General features: G+C 37.8%; 1 protein-coding gene and 1 long non-coding RNA gene across 3 annotated transcripts; one reads left to right on the top strand and one right to left on the bottom strand.

Moving 5' to 3' along the window:
• Window positions 1-717: 717 nt before the first annotated feature.
• Window positions 718-24006, bottom strand: zmp:0000001082 (integrin alpha-D). Of its 2 annotated transcripts, none has more exons than XM_038714450.1 (31): window positions 22982-24006; window positions 18945-19062; window positions 18567-18655; window positions 18372-18448; window positions 18132-18246; window positions 17892-18022; window positions 17658-17800; window positions 17332-17482; window positions 16651-16786; window positions 16471-16544; window positions 13685-13802; window positions 10764-10906; window positions 10202-10348; window positions 9897-10094; window positions 9547-9677; window positions 9039-9199; window positions 8801-8958; window positions 8292-8408; window positions 7927-7991; window positions 7707-7848; window positions 6460-6558; window positions 6202-6281; window positions 6011-6088; window positions 5761-5836; window positions 5189-5296; window positions 5058-5099; window positions 4839-4964; window positions 4637-4735; window positions 4472-4525; window positions 4247-4357; window positions 718-4046 (listed from the first exon to the last, which is right to left on the bottom strand). In XM_038714450.1, the coding sequence occupies exons 1-31, from the start codon at window positions 23037-23039 to the stop codon at window positions 3858-3860; spliced, it is 3534 nt and encodes a 1177-aa protein (XP_038570378.1). In that variant the 5' UTR covers window positions 23040-24006; the 3' UTR covers window positions 718-3857. The 2 variants fall into 2 exon arrangements, with proteins under 2 accessions (XP_038570378.1, XP_038570379.1); XM_038714451.1 differs by having other exon boundaries at window positions 18372-18445.
• LOC119899754 lies at window positions 15571-18583 on the top strand. The gene is made up of 3 exons (XR_005443907.1): window positions 15571-15753; window positions 18144-18267; window positions 18374-18583. It is a non-coding gene; the product is annotated as an uncharacterized LOC119899754 (long non-coding RNA).
• Window positions 24007-24121: the final 115 nt, after the last annotated feature.

The raw sequence follows: 24121 nt of genomic DNA, 5'->3' as shown, positions 1-24121 counted from the left end.
ATGAGTGTGAAAACATGCCTAGGATGCTGTATAGCCCCCACCCAGATGGTTAGCTGTCCCAAGCAACCACATTGCCATGTTAAAGTCTCCACGGTGCTGGGGAAGTTAACGCTGTCGCTGAGCTGACCTTGGGACTCTTTCTGGTTGATTAAAGACTGAGTGGTAGTTTGAGGCTAATCCTTTTAATCCAGCTTTCTCATAGGGATGTGCACCAAGATGCATTGCCATCAGTCAGATACATTAAAGATACATAAGCAACTACCAATGCTGGATAGTCACCCCTATTACAATGCAATATGATTTGAGTGAGCGCAATGTCATTCAGTGCAAGATAATGCAATCCAACGCGATGCAATAATATTATACTAAGCACTTCAATTTGTGAATTGGTGAATCCAATCATCCCTACTTTCTCAATGCCAATATTAGGTGTTCGAAATGAGTAAACCTCACAAACGCATTAAAATTTATGTAAAGCTTTCTTGCATTTATTTGCTGTTTTAGTGCAGTTTTTACAACCTACATTTTTTGCACCATGCTTTTTTGTATACATACAAAAGGAAATATGGGATACATATTATTATGTCAGTTTAAATTAATTAAAAGATTTTGTCATTTCTCAAAAAATGTTTTTTTGGAAGAAATACCATGAAAAGTACACAGGAAACGGAGGTGGCGAGATAATACTTGGATACTTGGAAATTCAACTCACCCAGACACGATGGACAAAGTGCTTTAATTGAGAGAGCAAAAAACATGTAACAAAATTAACACACAACACTGCATGAATAAGCAAATTATATATTCACAAACAACAGAAGGCCAGAAATTACAATGGAAGGTATGTTCATAATACTGTTTCTGTTTACACAAAATCTGATCTCAAGGAAGAACAAATAGTTTGAAACAAATTAATCCTCCTGGGTTCCAGAGTTACAAGTAATCCTCACCATTACATGCATACTGTGTGATCCTCACTTTGTCCAATTTTAACATATTTTCTTACTTCTAACAACCCAGATGACTACTACTACTAATACAACTTCATCTTCTAATCCTTATCTTTTGTTTTTTTGGGCTACTGCAGAAACATGACACTGCAGAAACATGACGCTGCAACATGCCGACTTCCATGTAAGGGTATATGTAGATATAAATGCTCATTCTAAGGTAGTAAAAACATAAAGCTTCACTATGTAAGGTCTTTATACACCACTGAAAACATTGTTATGAATATTATATTGCATTTCTGTCAATAGAGCCATCTAAATATTACACACTGGATCTTCAAATAAGGCCTCTTGTGTATATGTGCACTCGCAAGCAGTCGTTTAGAAAGAAATTTACTTATTTTTAGAATGTCAATCAGTAACTAATTTAATATCCACCCATGTTACAAGTAAACCACTGTCTTAATCAAATGTCACCACAGCAACATTGATAAGAATAAACCAAACCCTGTTGTCATATTTATTTTTACAGGGCAAAAATAGAGGCATTGATGAACAAAACTCATTTGTGGCGTTATTTTGAGTCAGAGGGGGACAAGGAGACAGATTAATGTCGACCTTCATCATTGAAGCACCACTTATAGGTGACTCCATTTCAGGCTTGAAGAAGCAAACCTGTTTCTTAAAAACTACTCACAACCAAGGACTGCTGCTTGCAAAGACAATGTTTTGCAAGATCACTAGTCAGTAAACAATGCATCAAATGTACCACTGCATTCACTCAAATGATTATAACAAAAACGTTATACATCGTCACAAGCACTCAACTATAATACAAGAAGAACCTGAGCTCAATAAATACCACGCAGAAGATCAGAAATATTTAAAGACTGTGTAGTAGCAATGTTTTTGTATATTACAATGAAAACATGCATTAATAATAAACATGGATAAGAGATTTACCTACTTTATCAATATGTATCTCTATCCTTCCATTGCATTATTCTCCCGAAACACCAGGGAGAATACTTTACTAAATATGGCCACACGCTTTCCTATACTGCTCCTCAGTGCCAAAGAATTATAATCAATTGTAAACACACTTTGCAGCAGTCAAGCCAAAAACAGCAGCAGAATAGCCTGTAACGCAGCCCTCCTTAAAACCAAACTTGCAATTGGTTGGTGTTTTTGTGTGGATTAAAGGGACTATAGTTTTCTGCCGCCTCTACCGTTGCGGTTTTTAGATTGTAACCAGGTATGTGCTCGTATGCGTGCTCGACCTCATGAGCGAGAAAATCCGCTCATGAGCATCATACAAAGTGCTGGAAACTCAGGTAAACTCCCACTGCAACATAACACAGTAACATTTTTATCAACTTGAGGTTGAACTACTCCAAGCTTGTCAGGCCCGGATTGGCCATCTGGCAATTCTGGCAGATGCCAGATGTGAGAGGCCCTACGCTCTGTGATCTGCTCCACATAATCAACTTTAAAAAGGGTTGTTGTCTTAGCGGACTCCATGTCATTAGCTTGGGTTAGTTACTGTACTTAAGTAGTTTTTTATTTGTACTTTTCTCGAGTATTTTTAGTTGTTGCATCTTTTTATTTTCACTTCACTACAAAAAGGGTTGTTGACTTACACTTCTTGGGTCTTGGTTTCTTGCCAGACTGTGGCTGAACAATATTTGAGTAAAATGAAACTATTTATTACGTTTGATAAACGCAGACGGGTTACAGTGTTTATAAACTTTAGCTCAGAAAAGATAACCGTGTTGCATGTGGAAATGCATTCATACGCAGGTGCCCCTGATGGCACTCCTCGTCCATCACTTAAAAACAAGTTTAGTTACAACTCTGGATCCACGTCCAGCCTCAGCCAGTACCAGCACAGACCCAGTCCAGACGTCTTTAGCAGGTCCCACAGATCCAGGTGAAGGTGACAGGTGTGACTCTGCAGCACCTCTGTTTTTGCACTGTGAGTCGCAGCCAGTTTGTGACCAAGTGATAAAGTAGCTGGTAAAGTTTTTTTTTCTCTATGCGGGACTGTGAGGTCCACTTTATGAGAGGTGCTGAAGTTAACATTTCTGGATTTGTGGTGAGATTTCTACTTGAGCCCAAGTGCATTTTAAGTTAGTTTTGGTTTCCACCTCCTTCTCTCATTCTCACATACCCAAAGTCCCAAACAGGTTTCTGTGTCTGTCAGACGGTCTGAAGGAGATACTACCACATCAGCAGAGCAATAAAATAGGCTAATCCCCCCCAATTGTCCTCTTGCGACTCAGTTTTCCTTATTGTGATTTGCTATAACTTACGCTGTGTCAAACCTGTCTGGAGTGAATTTAAAGAGATAGGTTGCTTTTTGTAAGATCAATAAATTTGAATGTGTAGTACTTTTTACTTTTCATTACTTAAAGCCAGGTACTTTTTTGATTTTACTTGAGTAGGTTTATACTGGATGAATTTTACTTTTACTTGAGTAACATTTTTTGTGTGGTATCTGTACTTTTACTTAAGTATGAATATATGAGTAGTTCTTCCACCTCTAGCTGTACAGTTCAGTTGCAGCAGGCAAGAGGCTTGGGAGCGCGCATGCACCTAAAATGCCACCCAGAGTCTTCACATAGGATTTGGCATACTGGCCGTCAGAGGTAATAGAAAAATCCCGCAAGTGGATCGTTTTTATGTGAGGTTTCCACTCCTTATACACAAACAATATATAACGTGTGATAAAAAGTGAGCTTTAAAGGGGCTGGTAGGTGGATTCTGTTAGGGCTAGTGTCCCATACCAGTCTTTATGCTAAGCTAAGCTTATCAGCTCGTGGATCCAATTTCATATTTAATGGACAGAATTTATTTAGAACGTGAGCATAATATGTCAGCCCACTTCCATAGTGGTACTTTCATAGTTTATTCCAGTTCCTCCTTTGTATCATTAGGCTGCAGTTCTGTTGTTGCTTGAAGAAATTCTTTCTCTTCGCAGTCAGTCTCTGATTCGTTGACTACCGCGTTGATGGGGGTGGATTCAGTAAAGATGCAATGCTCTTCTTCCTCCTCTTCGTCATCATTGCCCATCTCTTTCCTCTTAAAGCAGCCCAACTTGTGACAGACACAAGAAAAATCATTAGACCAAGGCCACGTAGATTTTAGAGCAGAAAATCATAATTTGCATATTTTTATTTCAGTTATTAACATTCAAGCAGCAGCTCTGAATATGAAGTTAGCAGTTTGTCTTTAACTCTTATTTTATGTAGTAAGATTGTGGTTTGGAATGAATTCTTCAAAAAATTTACTCTCACCTTAAACATGATGAGTGCGATTATGACCAGAAGTAAGAATCCCAGTACAGATCCAGTTGCATTGATCAGCGGTACATTCTGGTGAATTATGAGGTCAATCCGAACTTCATTCTGCAGGCAGAGAAAATAAGTTTTTAAAGTGGAACTTTTCAAAGCACATTTCAATGAGGATCCAAATCTAGTGAATTATGTAGTTCTGGTTGTTCATGTGTAGACTGAATGTACCCCTTTCTTTGTTGTATCATTGTATTTCCGTGAGCCACTTTCATCAGACTTCCCCTGTTTAAAACCATAGTTGTGCTGTGGTTAATAAATATGATCAATGACATATACTGAAAAGTACAAGCAGTATCTTTGAAATAGCATTCCTGTAGTCAAACTTCAACATACCTCTTGAACATACCGTTTCTTGTCATAGTCAACGTGTATAAAGCTTTTAAATTTAACCATTGCCCCGAATCCGGTATATTGTTTAAGAAAGGCTATATTCTGCAAAGTAAGAACATGCAAAATATATATTCATCACTTTGAATGGTATGTGTGATGTGTTCTCTGTCTGTGGATGTTGTTTGTGTGTGTTGTTGTTACGTACCGCTGCACGCTCTTTGAGATTCCTAAATTGTACTTCTCCTAACAATACAAACTCAGTGGATGATTCTTTGTCAAGGATGAAACTGTCACACACGATCATTTTGCAGGATTGGTTTTGTGAGCAGTACTGTAACACAGCAACAGTTAATTTTATTAAGGGATTTATCATTTCACGACTCATTCAGTTAAAATATTTTGTTGCTGAATCTGTTTTACTTACTTCAGATTCCTTGTCATGAATGTCTGTGCATTGAGTTTTGTTCTTAGAAAAGAAAAAGTAATTGGTAAGCATTAAGCACTTCTTATTCAGCAGTACACATATAAGTAGTGTTCTGGCAGTCTGGACGTTACCTGCTGGACAAAGACTTGATAGTTCTTCATTTCAAAGTCATATTCCAGTTTAGTTGGGAAGAACAGGGACACGTTGACAGGAAAAGCGTTAATACCAAGATTTTCTACCTGCGAATAAAGAGAGACAGTTCATAATTATGGGACATACGTGTTTCTTGCTGAGCGTTACATGAGAAGAAACTCGAAACTAAGAGAATTGGTCTCTATGTTGGATTTTAAAGCACTGAATGGAAACACTGAATGAATGGTTAGTACTTGTCACTGTGCATAATTATTTTAGGTTTTCTGTTATTTTAAGTCATCTGTAACGTTTTTCATGCTGCTGTCTTGGCCAGGCTGCCCTTTAAAAAAATATCACTGATCACAACGGGTCACACCTAATTAAAATATGTGTTAAATAAAAAGGGAAGCAATGTCGTTATGTCTCAAACGAAAACACATCAAAAATATTTTTAGTACTGTACACTTCCTGCCCATTACCAAATAGCAGATAGACAAAGTTAGTGAGTAGCTGGTGAATATAGTACAGCATTTGGCAGCTAAAGAGAAACAGACAAAGAACAATGCCTCACCTTATATATGGCGATCATTTTTTTAGGTTCAGAATCCTCTGTGGTGAAGTTCAGATAGGTGATGGTGTCGTCGCTCCTGAAAAGTATACAGGATGATCACAACATGCAGGGAGCTGTGGAATACCATAACTACTGACTGGATGAAAACAAATGATTAAATAATTCAAATAATAAAAAAATGACTAGGCACATATAAGTATAAAATATAAATATAAAATATAAAAATATTTATGTGAATAATGCCACTTACACTGTCAGTTGCATTTTTATTTCAAAATGTACTGGGATGCTTTTGGTCACGGAACTGGTGGTGGAGTTTGCATTTTCACTAAGGATGTAAAAGGCATTTCTTACAAACATGATTTATGTAACGATAGTAAATAATCTAATAATGCAGGGAAAATGTTTGGTTTTGTTCTTGTTGTATGAAAAGGCCATTACCTTTCTCCAGTAATGGTAATCGAAATTGTGTCATTCCACTTATAGTCATTCATGAGCCGGAAAGAAGCGCGAAATGTTGCCTTCACAGGAAAAAGGCAGTGATGTTAGATATGACTCAAAGACAAAGAATTAAATATCTAGATGAGAGAAGTTGCCATGGTTGTAAATGTCAAAGGTTGAAGCAGTTGGTCACAGTTCTTGATTTATGAAACTTCACTTGTGTCTGTTGTGAAGGTGTCTGGGTGCAGTATGACTCACAGCTGATCTGCTGTGGAACACAGGAAGGCTGACACCACATACAGTTTTGTCGAATATCTCATCTAGATCATGACAGCTGAGGACCGCTGGTCTTGTGTTCTGTTTTAAGAAAAAAACAAATGTGAACTGAGAGTCTCTAGAATAAAAGCTTTTCGTTTGAATTCAGTGCAGTAGCGTTTGTGTGAACACGACTATACTTTGACATATGGTGTTTCAGTTTAAGCTGAAACCTTCAGCCAAGTTTAAAGAGAGTGTGATTCCAAAAGCAATAGTTCTCACAGTTTAATTTTGTGATGAAAAACAGTCTTGCCCACACATCCTGTGTGGGTTTCAAATCCTCCAAATCATTTATGCTCATTTCCTCTGCTCTTTTAGAGACAGAATGGTACAAGAAGTGTGAAAGAAAGCTTAGCAGTGGATGACTGCCATCAGTGGAGGTTTTGCTGACAGATGTTACAAGTTATTCGTAACATAAATCATAATTAGTATAATTTTAATGAATCAGTCAATAAACACAACATATATAAGAATATTATGTGTTTGCATGTACATGCTCAAATAAAAAGGGTGCAGAGATGTGATAGTGTATTTTAGGAATTGCGGTCAGATTTGCATAACCGTGCATGAGTTTTTTTCTGACACGTAGTTCAACAAAGACTGAATGATCAGGCCTTTACTTAAAGTATTCTCTGATGGAATTATTGTGAAGCTAAATAACTGGACAAAACATAGATAAGTCTATCACGTGTAGCTTGAGTTACAGGTACTTTTCCTCAACTCATTCTTCTTCACATTCGCCACAATGCAACTCAGCAACCAATAGTGTGGTCTGAGGTTCAGGTGTGTTCAGGTAGCCCGAAGCCTCTAGCATCAAGCACAGATGAGGATAGGACCACAGAGGTCTGGTGAGCTCACTTCTTTGTAATTCCACACCCCGAGATTTATTTTATTTTCAAACTTATAGTCTTCAGCCCAAGCTGACGCTGACTCAAGGGAGAGGGGTTGCAAATTAGTCATGGCTAGAAACCTGCATGCACAGCATCTACTTTGTATGCTTTATAAAGCATTGTCTCAAGCATTTATCCTTGTCAAATAAACAAGAAATAAAATAAAAGTGTCATCACTTCACTAATTTATCAGACCCTGCGCAGCTCCCTCAGGAGCCACAAAATACTTAATTTAACTTTTTTAACAAATGCAGTAGTACATCCCAACACCCGTGAACAGACTTTGTTGTGTAGAATCACCTTTACAATAGTCATCCTAGAGAAGGAGAGGCCTGGAGGATAGTGCATCGTAAGGCTGGTGTTGTATGAGTCATCACCACGATTAGTCAGATTTACATCCAGGATGAAGAAGTTATCTTCTGCCACCAATAATTTTGTGGCCCTAAGAGAAAGCGACATGCATTTGGTCATATGATGATAATATTACAGTTGATGAGCTGTGTTTGTCGGATATACCTACATGAAATCCACCTCAAGTTCAGCGATACAGGTATCATTTAGTCTACATGTCTTTTCAAATGGAACCTGTTGAAAAAATGAATCATTTAAAAATACAGAGCAAACCAGAAAAGAAATGGCATAAACAATGCATGAGTCCTTTGGCACACAATAGATAAACAATATAGCTTTTCGAACCAGTAAATCCCCACTTGGAAAGAGTTTAAAAAAAGACAGATTTAAAAAAGTCATCATCACATCCATAAAACAGAATTCCATTTCACATCTTAGTATGTGTGCCTTGTACTGTGCACAACTCTGATGCTTTTCTTTATCTAAACAGGATGCACATTTATGTGACTGCCAGCAACCTTCTGTTGTACAAACCTCAACAACAGCCTGCCTTTTGCTGTCCACATTCAGGATGCCACTTTTGCCCCCATTGTCATCTTGGGAAAAGTTTAATTTGATGATGATAGGTGATAATGTGTCTTTCACACATTTCTGGAAAAACAAAAAGAGTCATCTGCATATAGTTGAATAAAACAGCATAGGCGAAAAGCAGGAACTTTTTTATTTTATAAAGTGGTTTAAATATTAAACTAATGGAGTGAATACTGAATAAGTGCATTAGATCACTATTAATATAACTGTTTTGGTGATGAAGCTGAATAGTAAGTCCCGATTACAGTTTTACAACCTCAGTTTCTTATAATAAGGCTAAGTAACATAACATTTTCTTGTTTGTGAGGACGTAGTTGAACGCAATTTGTCTGTAGCATGAAGAGCCCTCTGGTCACATGCCCCAAAGCATAGAGTGGCTATAGCCCACAACTGTTGGTCATATGCGTATTAAAGAGTATGTGAGGATAAATATGATTTATTAATCTCCATACTGGCATGTAGATGGTGTGGTTGATGCATTTGTCTTCATCCCTCGGGTTATGGGTAGCGGAAAGAATCCAAGCTTTGTTGTCTATTTGACCTCGATGTGTTTGTCTCGTTGGATCCACGCCGAGCGTGTATGAGATATTAGGTTCTGGCGTCATTACCCCTGCAAAGGCATAGAGCAGGATTAAATATCAGCAGAATCAGCAGGTGTTAATGAATCACATTACTGGGTCAGGTCTCTACCTGGTTTGATCTTTGTTACTTCTACCATTTCAAAGCAGACAGTTAAGTCAACCTCTGTCGATGTTAAATCTTCCTTTGTGCTTGGGCAGACAATTTTATCAGTGCTTATCTGCTTAGGGTGAAAAGACAGATGTGCCGTAACATTGAAGACAGGCCTGGACCTGAAAAAAATTAAATAATTGATTGAAAATGGATTATTAGACTTTGCACATAATCTTTTTTATAGGATGATTGTATAATAATTCATGAAGCATGGGTAAACAAGACAACAGTTCACAATTTCAAATCCCTCTTCTACTTTGCTCTGGCAGAGCCATGGATTAATACGTTTGAGTCAGAAGCCATTTTAGTAGATTATATAGGAGATTATTGACATTTCTACCCCTCATTCAGACATCAATAAGAGTCTTTCTTACACCCGATTAGTTTTAAAGCACTATAGAAAATATGTATATGTATAATAATATGTAGCCTAGCTTTGAGAGGCTACATATTTAATGTACCATACCTCAAGACAACAGCCATGCCCTGTGATCCGACCGCAATATCTGGGAGTCCGTCCTCTCCAAGGTCGATGTCCCCATCAATTGCCTGTCCAAAGAATCTCATCCAAGGCTCCACTTTCTTTCCCATGATTCTCTGGAATAACAGATGCTTGATAAATGAGAAACAGTGCATGTTTTGCACTCACATTTACTTACACTGCACTCACAGGTACTTAGTAGAGATGTATTGGAGTCAAATGCTGCATGTTTAAAGTTATTAGAGAGAGAGAGAGAGAGAGTCAGGTATATATATATATATATATATATATATATATATATATATATATATAGAGTCAGGTTTTCTCTGTCTCACCTGGCTGAAATGACTGCGTATCCCTCGGTGTCTGTTGCCAAGGTAGATGTAAACAGCCCCACTGTTATCATCCTCTAGTGGGGCTCCAACAGCGACGTCTCGGAGTCCATCTCCGTTCAGATCTGCAAGACTGGATATGGTGGTGCCAAATCTCCCCATGGAAGGTGCGGTCACATTCAGTTCACTTCTCAGTTGCATCTGGAACGAGAACATAAGTTAAATGACTGTGAAAATATATGCATACATTTTCTCTCACGAGAGCTAAAATAGTGTTAGACTGAATCTGAACCTTTATCACAGCCCACCTCATCAGTCAGTGTATAGACGTAGATCTGGCCTTCTCTCTTCACCTGAGGCTGGTAAAACAGGGGAGCTCCCACCAGCAGGAAGTCAGTGTTACCATCTGAGTTGACATCTACTGAGCACAGCTCTGCACCAAAGTAGGAACCAATCTGAAAAGTGAAGTTTAAATCATTCATTTTAAAAAATGGTTTATACAAGTAGAGTAAAGTTAGGATAGGTTTATTTTGCTTTAAACAACTCTAGGTGCCAGTGCAAGGAAGTTCTCTGGTTTCCTGTCTACAACCGCTGAAATAATATGCCTTTGCACAATTTCATAAAAGGTGCAACATGCAGCATTGAGCTTCTATAAATGCAAAGTAAATGGAATGCAGCAGTAGATGTAAATGTGAGGGGATTCTAGGTTTTACTGAGCAACCTTATCTGGATAGTCTCCTGTTCTAGAAATGACTGACACTAGCTGTAATGGTGTCATAACAAAAAGGCTTTCAATAACCAGCAATAGCAGATTGAGGTTTAAACATGTTAAGAATTGAACCAAATAAAGAAATTATTTCAGTTACCAACCTGGTCCCCATTTAGTCTTTGGGCTGCAATCCAGTTCTTGTTTTCTTTTCTGAAAAGTACGACTTGTCCCGTGTGGTTAAATCTTGGTGCACCCGTGAAATATAGAGGAGCGTTACTCTTCTCTCCAACAGAAATAGAGTATCCTGCAAAAGCGTCAGTCACAGATGAAAGTGTTACATTTACAACACAGAGCTACCTTAAACCCACCACTTAGGTTGGAAACTGAGAGAAGTAATTTATTGAGGCATATGTTTTTGACAAGCATCTAAGGGAGCAAAAAATGTTTTGAGCTTGTGAGATGAAGATCATAAATAATTTCAGTTGTATATCACCTTCTGTTTGTATGTGAAACAAATGCATCTGAATGCGTAAATGGTAAACGGACTATAGCACCTTTCTAGTCGTCCGACCCCTCAAATGTTTTACACTAATGTTAAATTCACCTTACACACACACATTCATTCACTGATGGCAGAGGCAACTGCTCATCTCAAAGGATGTAACGCAGTTAAAATATGCATAAATAGTTTGTGTGGTAAACAAATAAATAATTTCATGGTAGGGTTAATGTCAAATTCATGTTCAGAGGGTTAAAATGTTACAAATCCATATATGTGCTTTATTTTATTTTGTTTCATAAATGCCTAATCCTAATTTATAAGAGAAATGTATTTAAATGTGGTCACAAATGTGTTGGATTGTGATTGGATGATGTGTGTACATGCAGAAAAGGGGTCAGAAGTGACCAGGAAGAGAAACGAGAGAGAGAGAGAGAGAGAGCGAGAGAGACTGGAGCAGGTATTTTGGTGTGTAGGTTTTCCAAGATAGTTGTTTCCTTAGATTTATTGGCTAGATAATCTCCAAGCAGACGTATTTTGTGATTAACTGACCGAGGTCTGCTGTATTGAAAAGAGTGCCACTCATTAAGCAAGTGAGTGCAGGAGCCCTAGGTCAGGTTAGGCCCTGACAGTGCTGGAGCCCTAGGTCAGATTTGAAATTGTCAGTAGTCGAGTCAGTACACATGCTTAGACTTCCCCATTTTGAGTCTCTGTTTGGGGAAATAACTTTAAACTTTAAATACGTAAAGTCTTAAATACCTCATTTAATAATAATTCATAATATATTTAATTCTACCTACCCAATACTCTGCTTTGCATTATGTAATTGCTCTGTTGCTAGTAGGCTATCCCCCTGTAGACCGTTTGACCGACACAGTTTGGGACTGCATGCTGCACGTGAAACCGAAACTAAGTGAAACACTTGTGATCAGGCAGCACCACTTGTCACAACTGTCTGGAATCACAGCACGAGTTGCACTTGATCACGGCTTACGCCGGTGTTGCATCAGCTGGGCTGACTTGATTCTCGCCAAGTCAAAAACTTTCTCTTGCAGCGCCACTGACATTCTGTGCCCTAGGCAACCGCCTATGTTGACTATGCCACGGGCAGGCCCTGAGGGAGTGGCAAGTTAGCTTTGAACTAACTGTCGGTGCTATGAGCTAACCCACCTCAGCAGGTGCTGTTGGATGGACTGCTTCACCCTGGACTTCTTGGCTACCCCCATCGCTCTTCTGCCTAGTTTCAAATGCAGATATGTATCATTGTTGGGATATGAAATTACCTATATCGGGATATAGTTGGATATTCAACTTAAAACTAAGATCAACCAAGGTTATTATTGTTAATGAAGATGAACAAAACAACAAAAAACTAGATGTGAAAGAAAAATAAAAACAAGGCTTTACAAAAAACTAACTAAAACTGTATAGTAGGTTTGCAAAACTAACTAAAATAAACTAAAATGAAAGATTAAATGTCCTTAGTTTTCGTCTTTGTCAATTTATTTTATAGGACCTACACTTAGCCTATATTTCGGGGGAAGTTGCGTCTGATTAGCTGAGAGGCACTTGTTGGTGAGCCGCGGGTGTTTTATGCTTTTGTCCTCCGCATGAAGAGCTGGCTGTCCTACCACGATGTTATGAATCAGATTTTAATCGGAATTTGTGCCTTGCTTTATTCGTCAAGAGAGCCCGGACCAGTGGACTGCTACGCTGGTAGCAGGTGGTGGACCACTGTTACCAGGAGAGCCCATCCATTAGGGGTAACTTAGTCGGGGAGACCCAGGTAGGGATCAGCTGCATAGCTGGTGGGGTTTGAACATGTTATCTATTATGTTATCTATTTTCTATAATTGTACATAAGAATATATATCCGACACCTGTATAGAGTTGTGTTTTGTTCGGGTTGCAGGTAGTGAGTCACTGCCTTGGTGGTTTTCTTTTCCTTGTTTTGTTCTGTTCTTATGTTCTTGTTTAATGCTTATGTGTAATGAACTTGCCCCCTAGTATATTTAACCCTTAGCACTGGGTTAATATCCAGACTAAAACGGCGAAGTTTGTTCAGTAACAGTCCCAGCTCATTATTGGTCCATGCAAAAAAAAAATCTGGTGTGGTTCTTCATTCTTTCGCCAGATCTTCTGTAACTATGGAATAGACCATCTGCTTCATGTTTACACCGGCACGCGCATGCCCATTGTACGTGAACGGCCACTAGATGTGCGTTTTCAGTCGTTTTAGTATAGATGGAGATCAACTCTGATACACAGCTAAAACGCTGGTGTGGACGGAGATCGTATTCGTTTTAAAATTCCGTAAACAAAAACGGAGTAGCGTGGATGGGTAAAACTTTTACACATGCAAATTATTTCTACAGCTACAAAGATTTTCTATGTCCATGCAATTTCTTTTCACGTGCACTGAAAGGTGATACACTATGAAGTAACCTCAACACTAACTGCAGGCTGTGAAATCAATTGTGAACATCATTTCACAAGCTCAAAATGTCAACATCTCATGCCAAATACAAAGACTTTAAAATAAAGAAGCAGATAATAAGAAAGAAATAACTTGTATGTAAATACCCATGTAGGAGTCCATCTGCATGTGTGGATCGTCAATTTGTGTTTGTTTTTGTTCTTGAACCTCTTCGAGAGAACCACGCCAGCTTTTCGTTCCAACTGAACCCAGGATCAAGGTGTCCTGTTGACAGAAATACGCAGGTCTGGTTAGAAACCTTTAGCCCCGAATGTTTTGACTGTAGCCCAGAATGAAAATCAACAACATCAAAAATATTTTCCATATTAATATGTAATAATCTCTATAGAAAGGAGCGCCGGTGGTACCAACACTAGTTATTTTGGGAGGTCAACAAATCAACTGAGTAGTCTGACTTGTGCAGTCAACTTCAATTTTGGCAGGTTGGTCCAGTGAGGCAGCAGAGAGGAACTCATTGTACATCCAAAAATCAAGGAGATCAAGCTCCCCTGTAGTTCACACCCTGCTTGTACCACAAGTTGTTGAAAAGAAGTTTTCAAAGTTTGGTAAGAGGCTTTGCTCAGATTAGCCAAATGGCATCGGTGCATGACATTGCTAATGTTGGCTGGCACAAGCAACCTCCTGGTAACTAGTTAATTATGCTTATGTTAATTATAAATTAATTATGCTAACACCTATGATGTCCTATTAAAATTACCACCTGTTTGAGTGTAAATAGAGATATGACCATATACAGTCCTGTGTTTCCCATTTTTCCACTCCAGTGCGACCGCCATGGTCTAATCTGTTCCGCCACAGTTTCATAATGAAGCGAAAACATTATCAAAACTGTTTTGCGCTATTTCTTGACAGATACTCTTGGCTAGTATCTGTCAAACAAACTAAAATTGAAAGCGCAATATGGCTTTGTGCCCTTATCAAATCACAAAAGACAGCGATTAAATTAAATAAGTATTGTAAGTTATTTTAGGAGGAACTAAGTAACATTTACTCTGAGTACATTTTAAATGAGCTATTTTTTACTTCACTTGATTTCCTACATGTGAACTCGGAAAAAAAATATGTACACGACTTCACGAGTAGCAGCTGAATTACGTAACAAAACAATGGCAGGTCCCATAAACTAAAAGGCAACAAAAAGTATATTTGCATATATTTAAATTTAAAAAATACATATACGATAATAATAATAAGAACCCTTATTTGTAGAGCACTTTTCAAAAACAAGTTACAAAGTGCTTTAACAAGTGTAAAGACAATAATACCCAAGAGACAATAATACAAAAAACAATACAAAAACATTGAAAAGACTAAAATACAGATAAATTAGTAAAATACAATAAAATAAAAGGGATAAAATAAAGTCAAATAAGATCGGGAAAAGCTCTCCTATAAAAGTATGTTTTAAGAAGGGACTTAAAAGAGTTCACCGACTCAGCCGACCTGATTTCCTCGGGCAGGCTGTTCCAGAGCCTCGGGGCCCTGACAGCAAACACTCTGTCCCCTTTAGTTTTCAGTCGAGACTCTGGAACAGACAACAGACCTCTGCCCGAGGATCTCAAGGTACGTGCTGGTGCGTATGGGACTAAAAGGTCAGGTAATAGTAAAACCTGTTCTGCATGTACATTGATGTAGAAATATGTTAGGCCTATTATGTAGCTGGTAAAGACTCTCATAAAAATCATCTTCTCTGCATAAAAGCTATTGTTAAAAATGCCAAAACATTAGGAAGTTTAACTACAACATTGACTGACTTGAGGGTTACCAACTGATGTAGCCAGAGGGGTACGCAGAACTAGTAACGTATAGGCTATTTATGTCAGTTAAACTTCCATCCTTTGAAGTAACACCTAAAACACTGCTGAGGGTGCAACTGTGTGTCCACTCTGTCACGGTCAGCCATGGTTTTCGTTCACTTTCGGCATCATGCACCACTATGCACCTGGAACACTTTGAGGACGGAAGTCAGAAGTTTAAACTGGGAAAAATCCCAGTTCCGATCGGTCTCAAATGCTACATTAGCATTGGTATGATGTCACACATTCTGCATATTGTAGCAGAAAGGTGAGAAGGTGAGCACATAAATGAAACACACCTGTGAGCTGGGGGAAGGGAAAAAACAACAACAGCAGCATGGACGAGAACAGAAAGAGGGGTGAGAGTGGCTAAAAGATAGCTAGAAGTTTAATCCAGTAATGGATAGCTTTGCTCTAAAAAGAAAAACAGATAAGTAAAATATAAGTAAATTGCTTGGCAGTTACCAGCTGGATTTCCTGAATTTTCCTGGACAACAGCGCACTGCTAAAAATGTACTGAGCGGGTTTGGATGAATCTGGTTCAGTTCCCCCAAACAAACATACGCACACTTGATCTCAACTAAAATGATCTAAAAGGAACTGAACTACTTTCATTCTGAGTTGAAAGGGCATATAAAATGTTGCACATATACACAAAAAACTCACACCTTAGCTTCACTGAAAGGTTGAGGATTATCTGAAGTCATTATTTAATGGAATTAATTAAGGGACATTTAAATTTCGCATCAGGAGAATATGAATTTGGTTTCTGTTGATTTAATGACACTCTGTGACTGAGAAACTTCTGTTCTTCATTATTTGGTTTAAATACAACAAGATGTAATTGATGAAACTGATTTGAAGCTTTGTGCTTTCTTGTATCTTTGGTAGTGAGGGTATCAGCCTATCCGGGTTATCTATCCAGCTAATCTAGTGACAGGTTAGGGTGTGATTATTCTCCCGTCAGGCCCCAAACTGTTAATTTGGATATTTGGGGTAAACCTACACTACAATATAAAAAGACGGCAGCATAGCAGGACATTGCAGGTGAATTATGTCTTTTTGACTTTACTCACCTTGTAGAAGACAGCACTGAATCCACTCTGAGACATTTCATTTGTCATTTCTCCCGCCCGAGACACTTTGGTGCCTAAATATAAAATATATATAATAAATAAGCATTTTATGTTACTATTGCAGGGACACACCAGGAAGATGAAGTGTATTTTTGTAACATTATTGCACTTGAACATCACCTTCCATTGTGAAGATCTTTTTCTGAAATTTTTCTAGTATCCCTGTGAGTCCGTCGTAGTTCTCAATTTGGAAAGCATATTTGTCGGTTGGATCTGAAGCAATGTCTGTAAATTTATCCAGCTTAGCAGCTTTGACCTGAAACCAGAATGCTGCTTGAAATTATGAAGTCCCTCCAAGTCGGATGTCAGCAAGACACCATGTTCACAGTAAGACACTCAAAACTGGAATCAGAGCAAGTTGCTCTATTTAAGGCTGAGATCAGCCATGATTGTTACAGTATTAATTAAAGACATAGTATTTGCAATGTTCCCATGTTGGTAAATGTACACGTCTGAACAGGTCTGTTTTCTTCTGAGAAGTACAACTAAATGCAGAATGAAGAAATCTTTCAATTTTATGTGGGTACATAAAAACAAAAACACTTTTGCATACAAAACCAGGCTGTCAGTGCTATCAATATATAAATGAGTGTATATATATAAATAAATAAATAACTATCACAGTGTAAAAACTTATAAACTGACTGAATCATCTGCATAGCAGTGAACAGATCAGTTCCAAGGATTGATCCCTGAGGTCCCTGATTGTTTTAGCTGAATAAACACATGATTCAACAAAGATTTATCTACAGGACAAATAAAACAAAATACTGTGACAGGTTATATCACATGACAGCTTACCCCAATGACAAAGCGAATGACTTGTTTTTCATTATATCTTTTAATAATCCCATAATTGTCTGTATCACTGGGATCTCCATCTGTGATTAGTACCAGAACTTTAGTTGCGTCAGGAGAAGCACCTGCATCTGGCTTGTCAAAGATTTCCTCCCTGAAACAACAAATGTAAACATTTTTAATGCTCAGAATATTAAAAAAAAACTAAACCTATCTACAAATAATATGGTCATAATCATACAGTTGGACTGTGCCACTTCTTGTCAATAACAGCTGATATTTTAATGTAATTCAATAGTTCAAGAGTTTGAGAACTGTTTGTAACTTACAACACAAATTTGAGAGCTTTGTGTGTGTTGGTGAGACTCTTCATATGGGGTTCGTTCTTAAGTTTATCGAGAGCTCTGCCTTCATTAAAGTCATTGAAGTTAAAAACCATCTTGTAATCAAACGAGAACTGAACTGCTGCAAACTGAAAAAAAGCAGACACATAAGTTGTCATATAATATTGTGTGCATGATTTAAGACCTATGAATGTTTTAATGTTGCAGTAGTGCAGTGACCTTGACTGATGTGTTTATAAGGCTGTCCATTATATCCACTATGAAATCTTTATTTTTGTTGAACTCTGTTTCTGTCATACTTCCTGATCCATCAAATAGAAAGACAAGGTCCACTGTCTTTTTTGTGCATTCTGCAAAAAATAGAGTTAAAATGTGTACAGAATATTTAGTCAGGACCAAACATTGAGAATAATTTTTTATAACAGCGGGAGATGTTTATACTGTCTAAATGTCTTTTACCTTGGAAAGCAGGTCTGAAATAGGAGGTTTGCTGAAGATCTTGTGTGATGTTGTAACACACGCTGTTCAGATAGGAGTTCTCATAACATTCATGGACCACACTTGGGCTGCAGACCTAGACCAGAATAGAAGAGCAGTAAGACATTTGATTCATCATATTAAATTGTTTTGCTCAGAACTTGAAGAAATGTCACAGAAACGGTGAATTATCTAATGTATTTATTTTTGTGATTTTCTTACAGTGAATTGGGAGTGTGTGGCGTCTACAGCTATCGACAAACCAAGGTGTTTGATCGATGCGTCTTCGAGAGAATCTACTGCAACAGTAACACCGGATTAGTATTTTAAAAATACACAATGCTTTTCAGATACATTATGAACCTTTTCCCTTTTATAATTCATATTTGTGAATTGTTCGAAGTGGAAATTACATACCTTGAGGTTTGAACCACTGTGGGGTGTTTTGGTGAGGTTTGATTATTCCCCCAGATCCATTTTGCCGTAATGGTGCCGTGACCAGAAGCCTGTGGATGAGGTCAACAAACACAATAATAGTAATCTTAAACATTACAGTGGCCTGGCTGACATGAGTAACACAGAAAACTCCTGCAGTTGTAAGCAGAGTTTGAGTGATATCTTGATGCCACTGCAAGATTAGTCACAGGATGCAATATCAACAAAATGTTCACAGGAGCTCTTGATGACATAAACCAGAATTATCTTCCATCTACACTGCTAAACAGAAAAGGAAACCATGCTCGGCTAATGGAAATTTGAGCAATTTAACCTCCATGTTCAGAAATGCAAACTTACCCTTTGTCTGTGCCAGACATGAATTGGAGCACTTTGTAGCCAAAGAAATCTTTTTGTGAACCATTATAGACTTCAGGATTTGTTATATCGATGTTGAAAGCCAAAGAGACAGGGATGGCTGTAATTTGTGGAAAAAAAAATCATCAGAACTTGTTTAGGTCTGCACAAACCACTTTTTCATATTTAACAATACAATTAATTATAAATACAGTTAAAACAAAGAAAAGTCTTTGGCAAATGTTTGTTCAACACTTCATGTTTGTCCAACTTCATGTTTATGTTGAGATTTTGTGCATATTTATGTTTATCCCTTAACTTTAGGTTTTTTTTCATGGAGCTGCAAGAACTACATGTCATACTAATGACAGACTAGGGTGACCAGAAGTCCCAGAATTTGTGACTTTCCCAGAATATGAGTTGTCCTGAGTCCCGATCCTGTCCTGTTTGGTCCGTAGAAAAATTTGAGAGGCATCGCACTGATGAAATTAATAAAATATCTATGTAGGCGATAATTTAAATGATCATGATTTACACACAGTTACAGTCTCTGTGTATTTATTTTTTGCACCCCCTTACCTATCCAGGTGAGTAGTATAGCTACGGTACCTGAGACAGGACATGTCATCTATGAGATAGCAGAGAGTTGCCAGTCAAGAAATCCGGTTTCTTTACATTGATATGTTAACAAATTATATTTAATTGATTATTCAGTCAAACCACATGTTATTGTGAATATTATTGTTACTTGTTCATTAAACACCAGCCACATCAAGAAATGTTACACAATGTCTCATACTGAATTTGTGTAATAAATTATTTTACTGTACTGTAATCATACTTTTTGTTACATCTCGGGAAGGTTGGCTCAGTTAGATTAACGTACCAAAGTAAATGAAGAACATCTCAAAAACTATCACACCTAGTGCATCAAGTATCACCACTGACAGATAACAGGAAATGTAAGCCTCACTGTTTCTGTGCCACAGTCCTTTTATAAACCACATAATACATGAAGTTTACAAATGCATTTTCGGGTGAGGATCGAGGCTCCTCTTACTTTGCTTAATTAATTAGATAAGCAATCTAAAAATCTTACTACAATGTTTTTTAAAATTTTTTATAAAATACGACAGAAACCAAAGTAGTATTGAGTGCCATAATTTCAGCTTGTGGTAAAACGGTGCAATATTTAAAGAGAGTCACTACATGAAATTAATTATGTCCATGATTTTTTGCCATCAGCTGTATCTGTCCTGACTCCATGTGGCTTCATGATATAAAGATCCACAGGCTGTCGGCTCTTGTGCTAAATAACACCTGTCACTTCTCTTCTTACTTCTGCATTTACTCATTTAGCTGACGCTTTTATCCAAAGCGACTTACAATTGCTATACATGTCAGAGGTCACACGCCTCAGGAGCAACGATGGGTTAAGTGTCTTGCTCAGGGACACAATGGTGGATGTCTCACACCAAAGGCAAGCATCTTATCTATGCGCCACCACACCCCTAAAACTTCTAATAAACCAGATGACTACTCAGAGACTATTATTATTATTTTTATTTTATTTTTCCTCTTCTTCTCTTTATGGACACATTTAATGTAGTGATGGGCGTCTACACTACCAGAATTATTACTCACTGAACCTTTAAGGTCCGGTATGCCTGACGTTGGACTGGTACTTGCCAACGCTCATACATGTCATTTTGTCGAATGGGCATATACTGTATGTTGCTGATCTTTCCAATGGACATTGTTGTTTTGGGTCAATTGACATCAACCTATTTTGTCATTTAAGTATGAGGATGTGTCAGTTTGTCATGGTAGAGCCCCTTTACTGTAAGATCACAGCAGAAAAATCTGAAAAGAACTAATTTCTAATCAAAGCTTTCTCCCTGACTTCCAAACCCCATGTGCTATCCTCAACATTCAAGTGCTTAATTGCATTGTGTGTAACCAAAGGCCTAAAAGAAGGTGGGGTACGCGGACTGGCCAACACGTGAATTTAAATATCAAGTATCAAATAAGCAAGTACATAAAGTTCTTTAAAAAAGGTAAGCAAACCAAATAGACTTTGACAATACAAATGTATTCACAAAAAATCTGCAAATAAATACAACTCAAGCAAACTGAAAAACACATTTACTACTTTGACAACACACACACACACACACACACACACACACACACATCATAAAATGTATTGCAAATAAAGAAGCAAAAGAAACACAACTGAGTAACAACAAAACAGAAGTCTCTGGGGGAAACTTCAATTGTTGTGTCTGATTTTTCATGATTCTGTGTTTTCTTCTGTTTTCTGCATTTGTGGTTTTGTATGTGATGCACCAATGGACACATGAAGTCAGTGACTGGCTGATGAACATAGTGGAGCAAGCAGCGCAAGAGACAGATATTTTCCTCAAGAGGTTGGTGGAGACATGGATGGGCTGTATTAAGATGCATGTATTTAAACTACATATTTCAGCTACAAAATAGAAATTTTTAAAATTGTATTTGATAGGGCTGATGAAAATGACTTCATTTTCTCTATCAAAATATCGTAGTGTTTTGTATTTTGTAGTTCAATCATTATAGTAGTTAAAAATACTGTCCAATACTTTCTGAGAAGTCTACATGACATCGTAAAAACGCTGCCTCTGATTGGTGCCTACTCAGCATAGACTTGTTGAGATCAGAACAGAAAATGGATCCAGACCAAAAGAAGAAGGTCAGCAAACTATCTGACGCAAGCAGCAGCCCTCAAATTTAACGCTTAAGGTTAGCTTTCTACTACAGTCTCAATGAAGCTTCCATCGTTTGTGCTCAGGGACTAAAAAGCGTTTCAGAGTTGTTATACAACATTACTTATAATGCCAAGAGATGTTGTGACTTGTTATTGCAACACCATTAAACAGCAGGTTTGTTGTAGCTCAAAACTTCTCGTCAAGTCAAAGTGTGAAATGGGAACTGTTTGTTCCCAAACAAGTCAGCAAATCCTTCTCCCTCTTTTGTTTGACAGAACGACATTGGAGTCAGAGATAGGAGCACGGAGAGACAGTCACCTCTGAGGAGCGACATGAGTGAGAGAAAAGCAGACAAAGAAGAGAAGAGGTAAGGGAGTGGCACTGGTGTAACATTGTGGCCCTCGCTGGTTTGATCAGATATGACTCATTAGGCAGAGAAAAGCTGTTGCTCAGTCAAGTCAGGGAGAGATCAAATAGGTCAGTAGAAGTGTTCTCGTGGCACCTTGGAAAAGTATTATATATAGTATATAATACTTTTGAAATACAAAAAAAGAGTAGAATTTTGGGTATTTGATATTGTTATTTTAAAATACATTTTGATGTATCTTTGCCCATATCTCGGGTGGTGACCAAAAAGACAGCTAGAGATGAATGCTAATGTTGCTGTGTCTGCTGAATGTGTAAATAGGCTACTTTATATGGTAATTTAACAGCCAACAGCCATTTCTTAATGTAGGAAAAAGTTGCCGTGTGTTCAACTCTCCCGGCCGTTGTATATTTTTGGCAACATAAAGTCCGTTCACCTTAATCACTATCCTACTACAGTACAGGAATAAAAAGAACACATTTGAAAAACTCAAAAGCAATTTGTTTCTTCAAAAACAATGTCCTGGTTACCCTGGATAATCCACATATCCTTTCAACTCCTATTGGCACAATTTCTTCTGTAAATAGTAGTTTCTTTGAAAACTGGTAAAGTCTTAACACGAAGCTGCAAACTTGCATGAATTATTCAAATTGTTTGTGGTCTAACTGTGATTGATTTCCTAAACTTTTACACCCAGCACAGTTTCTTTACATGAAAATTTAATCTGATAACATTTGTAAAATAGTTAACATTAATAGTTAGTTAACAAGTGGGAAAAAACACATGATATGGTTTACTTATTGTATTTGCAATACATGTCTCAAGGGTTTGAGTCCCAAAATCACCATGTTGTTCCCAACACACATAAAGCACTCCTATCTTTCCTGTTGCCGATAAATAACTTTTTTTAAGATTTTAGATCTTACCAACAGCCACCATGTAGGCGAGCAGGAAGATGCGACGCGGCCCCTGCATCTTCCACATCACTCTTCTCTAGGCTAACAGTGCTGCTGGTGTTTCTTTAGACATGTGTCTGCGCAATGCTTCCTGTGTGCTTGAGGGCGTTTCCGTAACAGGTGGTTGTGACACTTCTGTTCACACAGCCATGCTCTCAGCAAAATGTCTCTAGCCCACCAGGCTTCCCTTTTTCTTTGGTAAATCCTAAACCCTCCAGTTTACAATTAAAGATTTTTGGGGCGTTTTATTGAAGGAAAAAGGAACCGGAGAATAAAGATAGTGGTGGTTATTGATAGAAGGTTGTCTGAGTCATCAAAAGGAAATTATGCTGAACAATGATTTAATGCAGATTCCAGCTAACTGAAGGCACAATTCAATTCCCTGGGAAGTTTTCCCTTATATTTGTTAGCTGTTTTCTTTGATTGTATCATTAGACGTAGTGAACTGGTAGTGATGTGTTTTATGCAAACCAGCAGTGGTTGGATTACCAGAGCTGAAGGGGGAGCAACCATAGAGAAACTCAGTGTAAAGGAGCATGTCTACAGTGTTGTGTAATTACACTCACTGTCAGAAGGAAGTCATAAGTTTAAATATGTAAATGTGCAACCAGGGGAAGCCGGGGACTTAACCGCCGACCTTCCAATTAACGGCCAACCCACTCTACCTCCTGAACCACAGCCGCCCAATACATTACCACTAAAACTCCTGCATTCAGATTTTTACTTGAATAAAAGTACATTAGTATTAGTAAAATGTAAATAAAGTAAACATATTCATTACACAGAACTGCCCCATTCATTACTGGAATATGATTACTTAGCAGCATTTTAAATGTTGTCAAGGTGGAGCTAATTTGAACTTAACATATGTAACAAACCATCTTTTTTCACAGGATGATCATATGTTTACTATTGAGAGGTGTTTCTAGTATTTTGCCCTCTTGAGTGGACAATATATTTGAAAAACCTCTCAGTATAATGCAGTCCAGTACACTCCAGTAAAAACCCAACTCCAGCACTCCAACTCTGACCCTAAGTCTGACCTCACTAATGAACATACAACTGAATTAATACATCTAAAAATTATAAGCTTTGTAGGGTAGTTTTTAT

Source organism: Micropterus salmoides, unplaced genomic scaffold (assembly GCF_014851395.1).
Source record: "Micropterus salmoides isolate LMB-PRFRI ecotype aquatic unplaced genomic scaffold, ASM1485139v1 Ms_hic_scaffold_12, whole genome shotgun sequence".
Lineage (NCBI taxonomy): Eukaryota > Metazoa > Chordata > Actinopteri > Centrarchiformes > Centrarchidae > Micropterus > Micropterus salmoides.
This window is presented reverse-complemented; position numbering and strand designations above follow the sequence as displayed.

Bases quoted from the DNA above. Each gene is read 5' to 3' on its own strand.
- zmp:0000001082 (XM_038714450.1), bottom strand. From the start codon at position 23,039: ATGTGGAAGATGCAGGGGCCGCGTCGCATCTTCCTGCTCGCCTACATG. The intron at 8,409-8,800 runs GTATGGAGATTA...TTGTTTTTCCAG, and splicing joins ACCACACCATCTACATGCCA to AAATGTGTGAAAGACACATT. The intron at 7,992-8,291 runs GTTTGTACAACA...TTTTTTCAACAG, and splicing joins AAAGGCAGGCTGTTGTTGAG to GTTCCATTTGAAAAGACATG.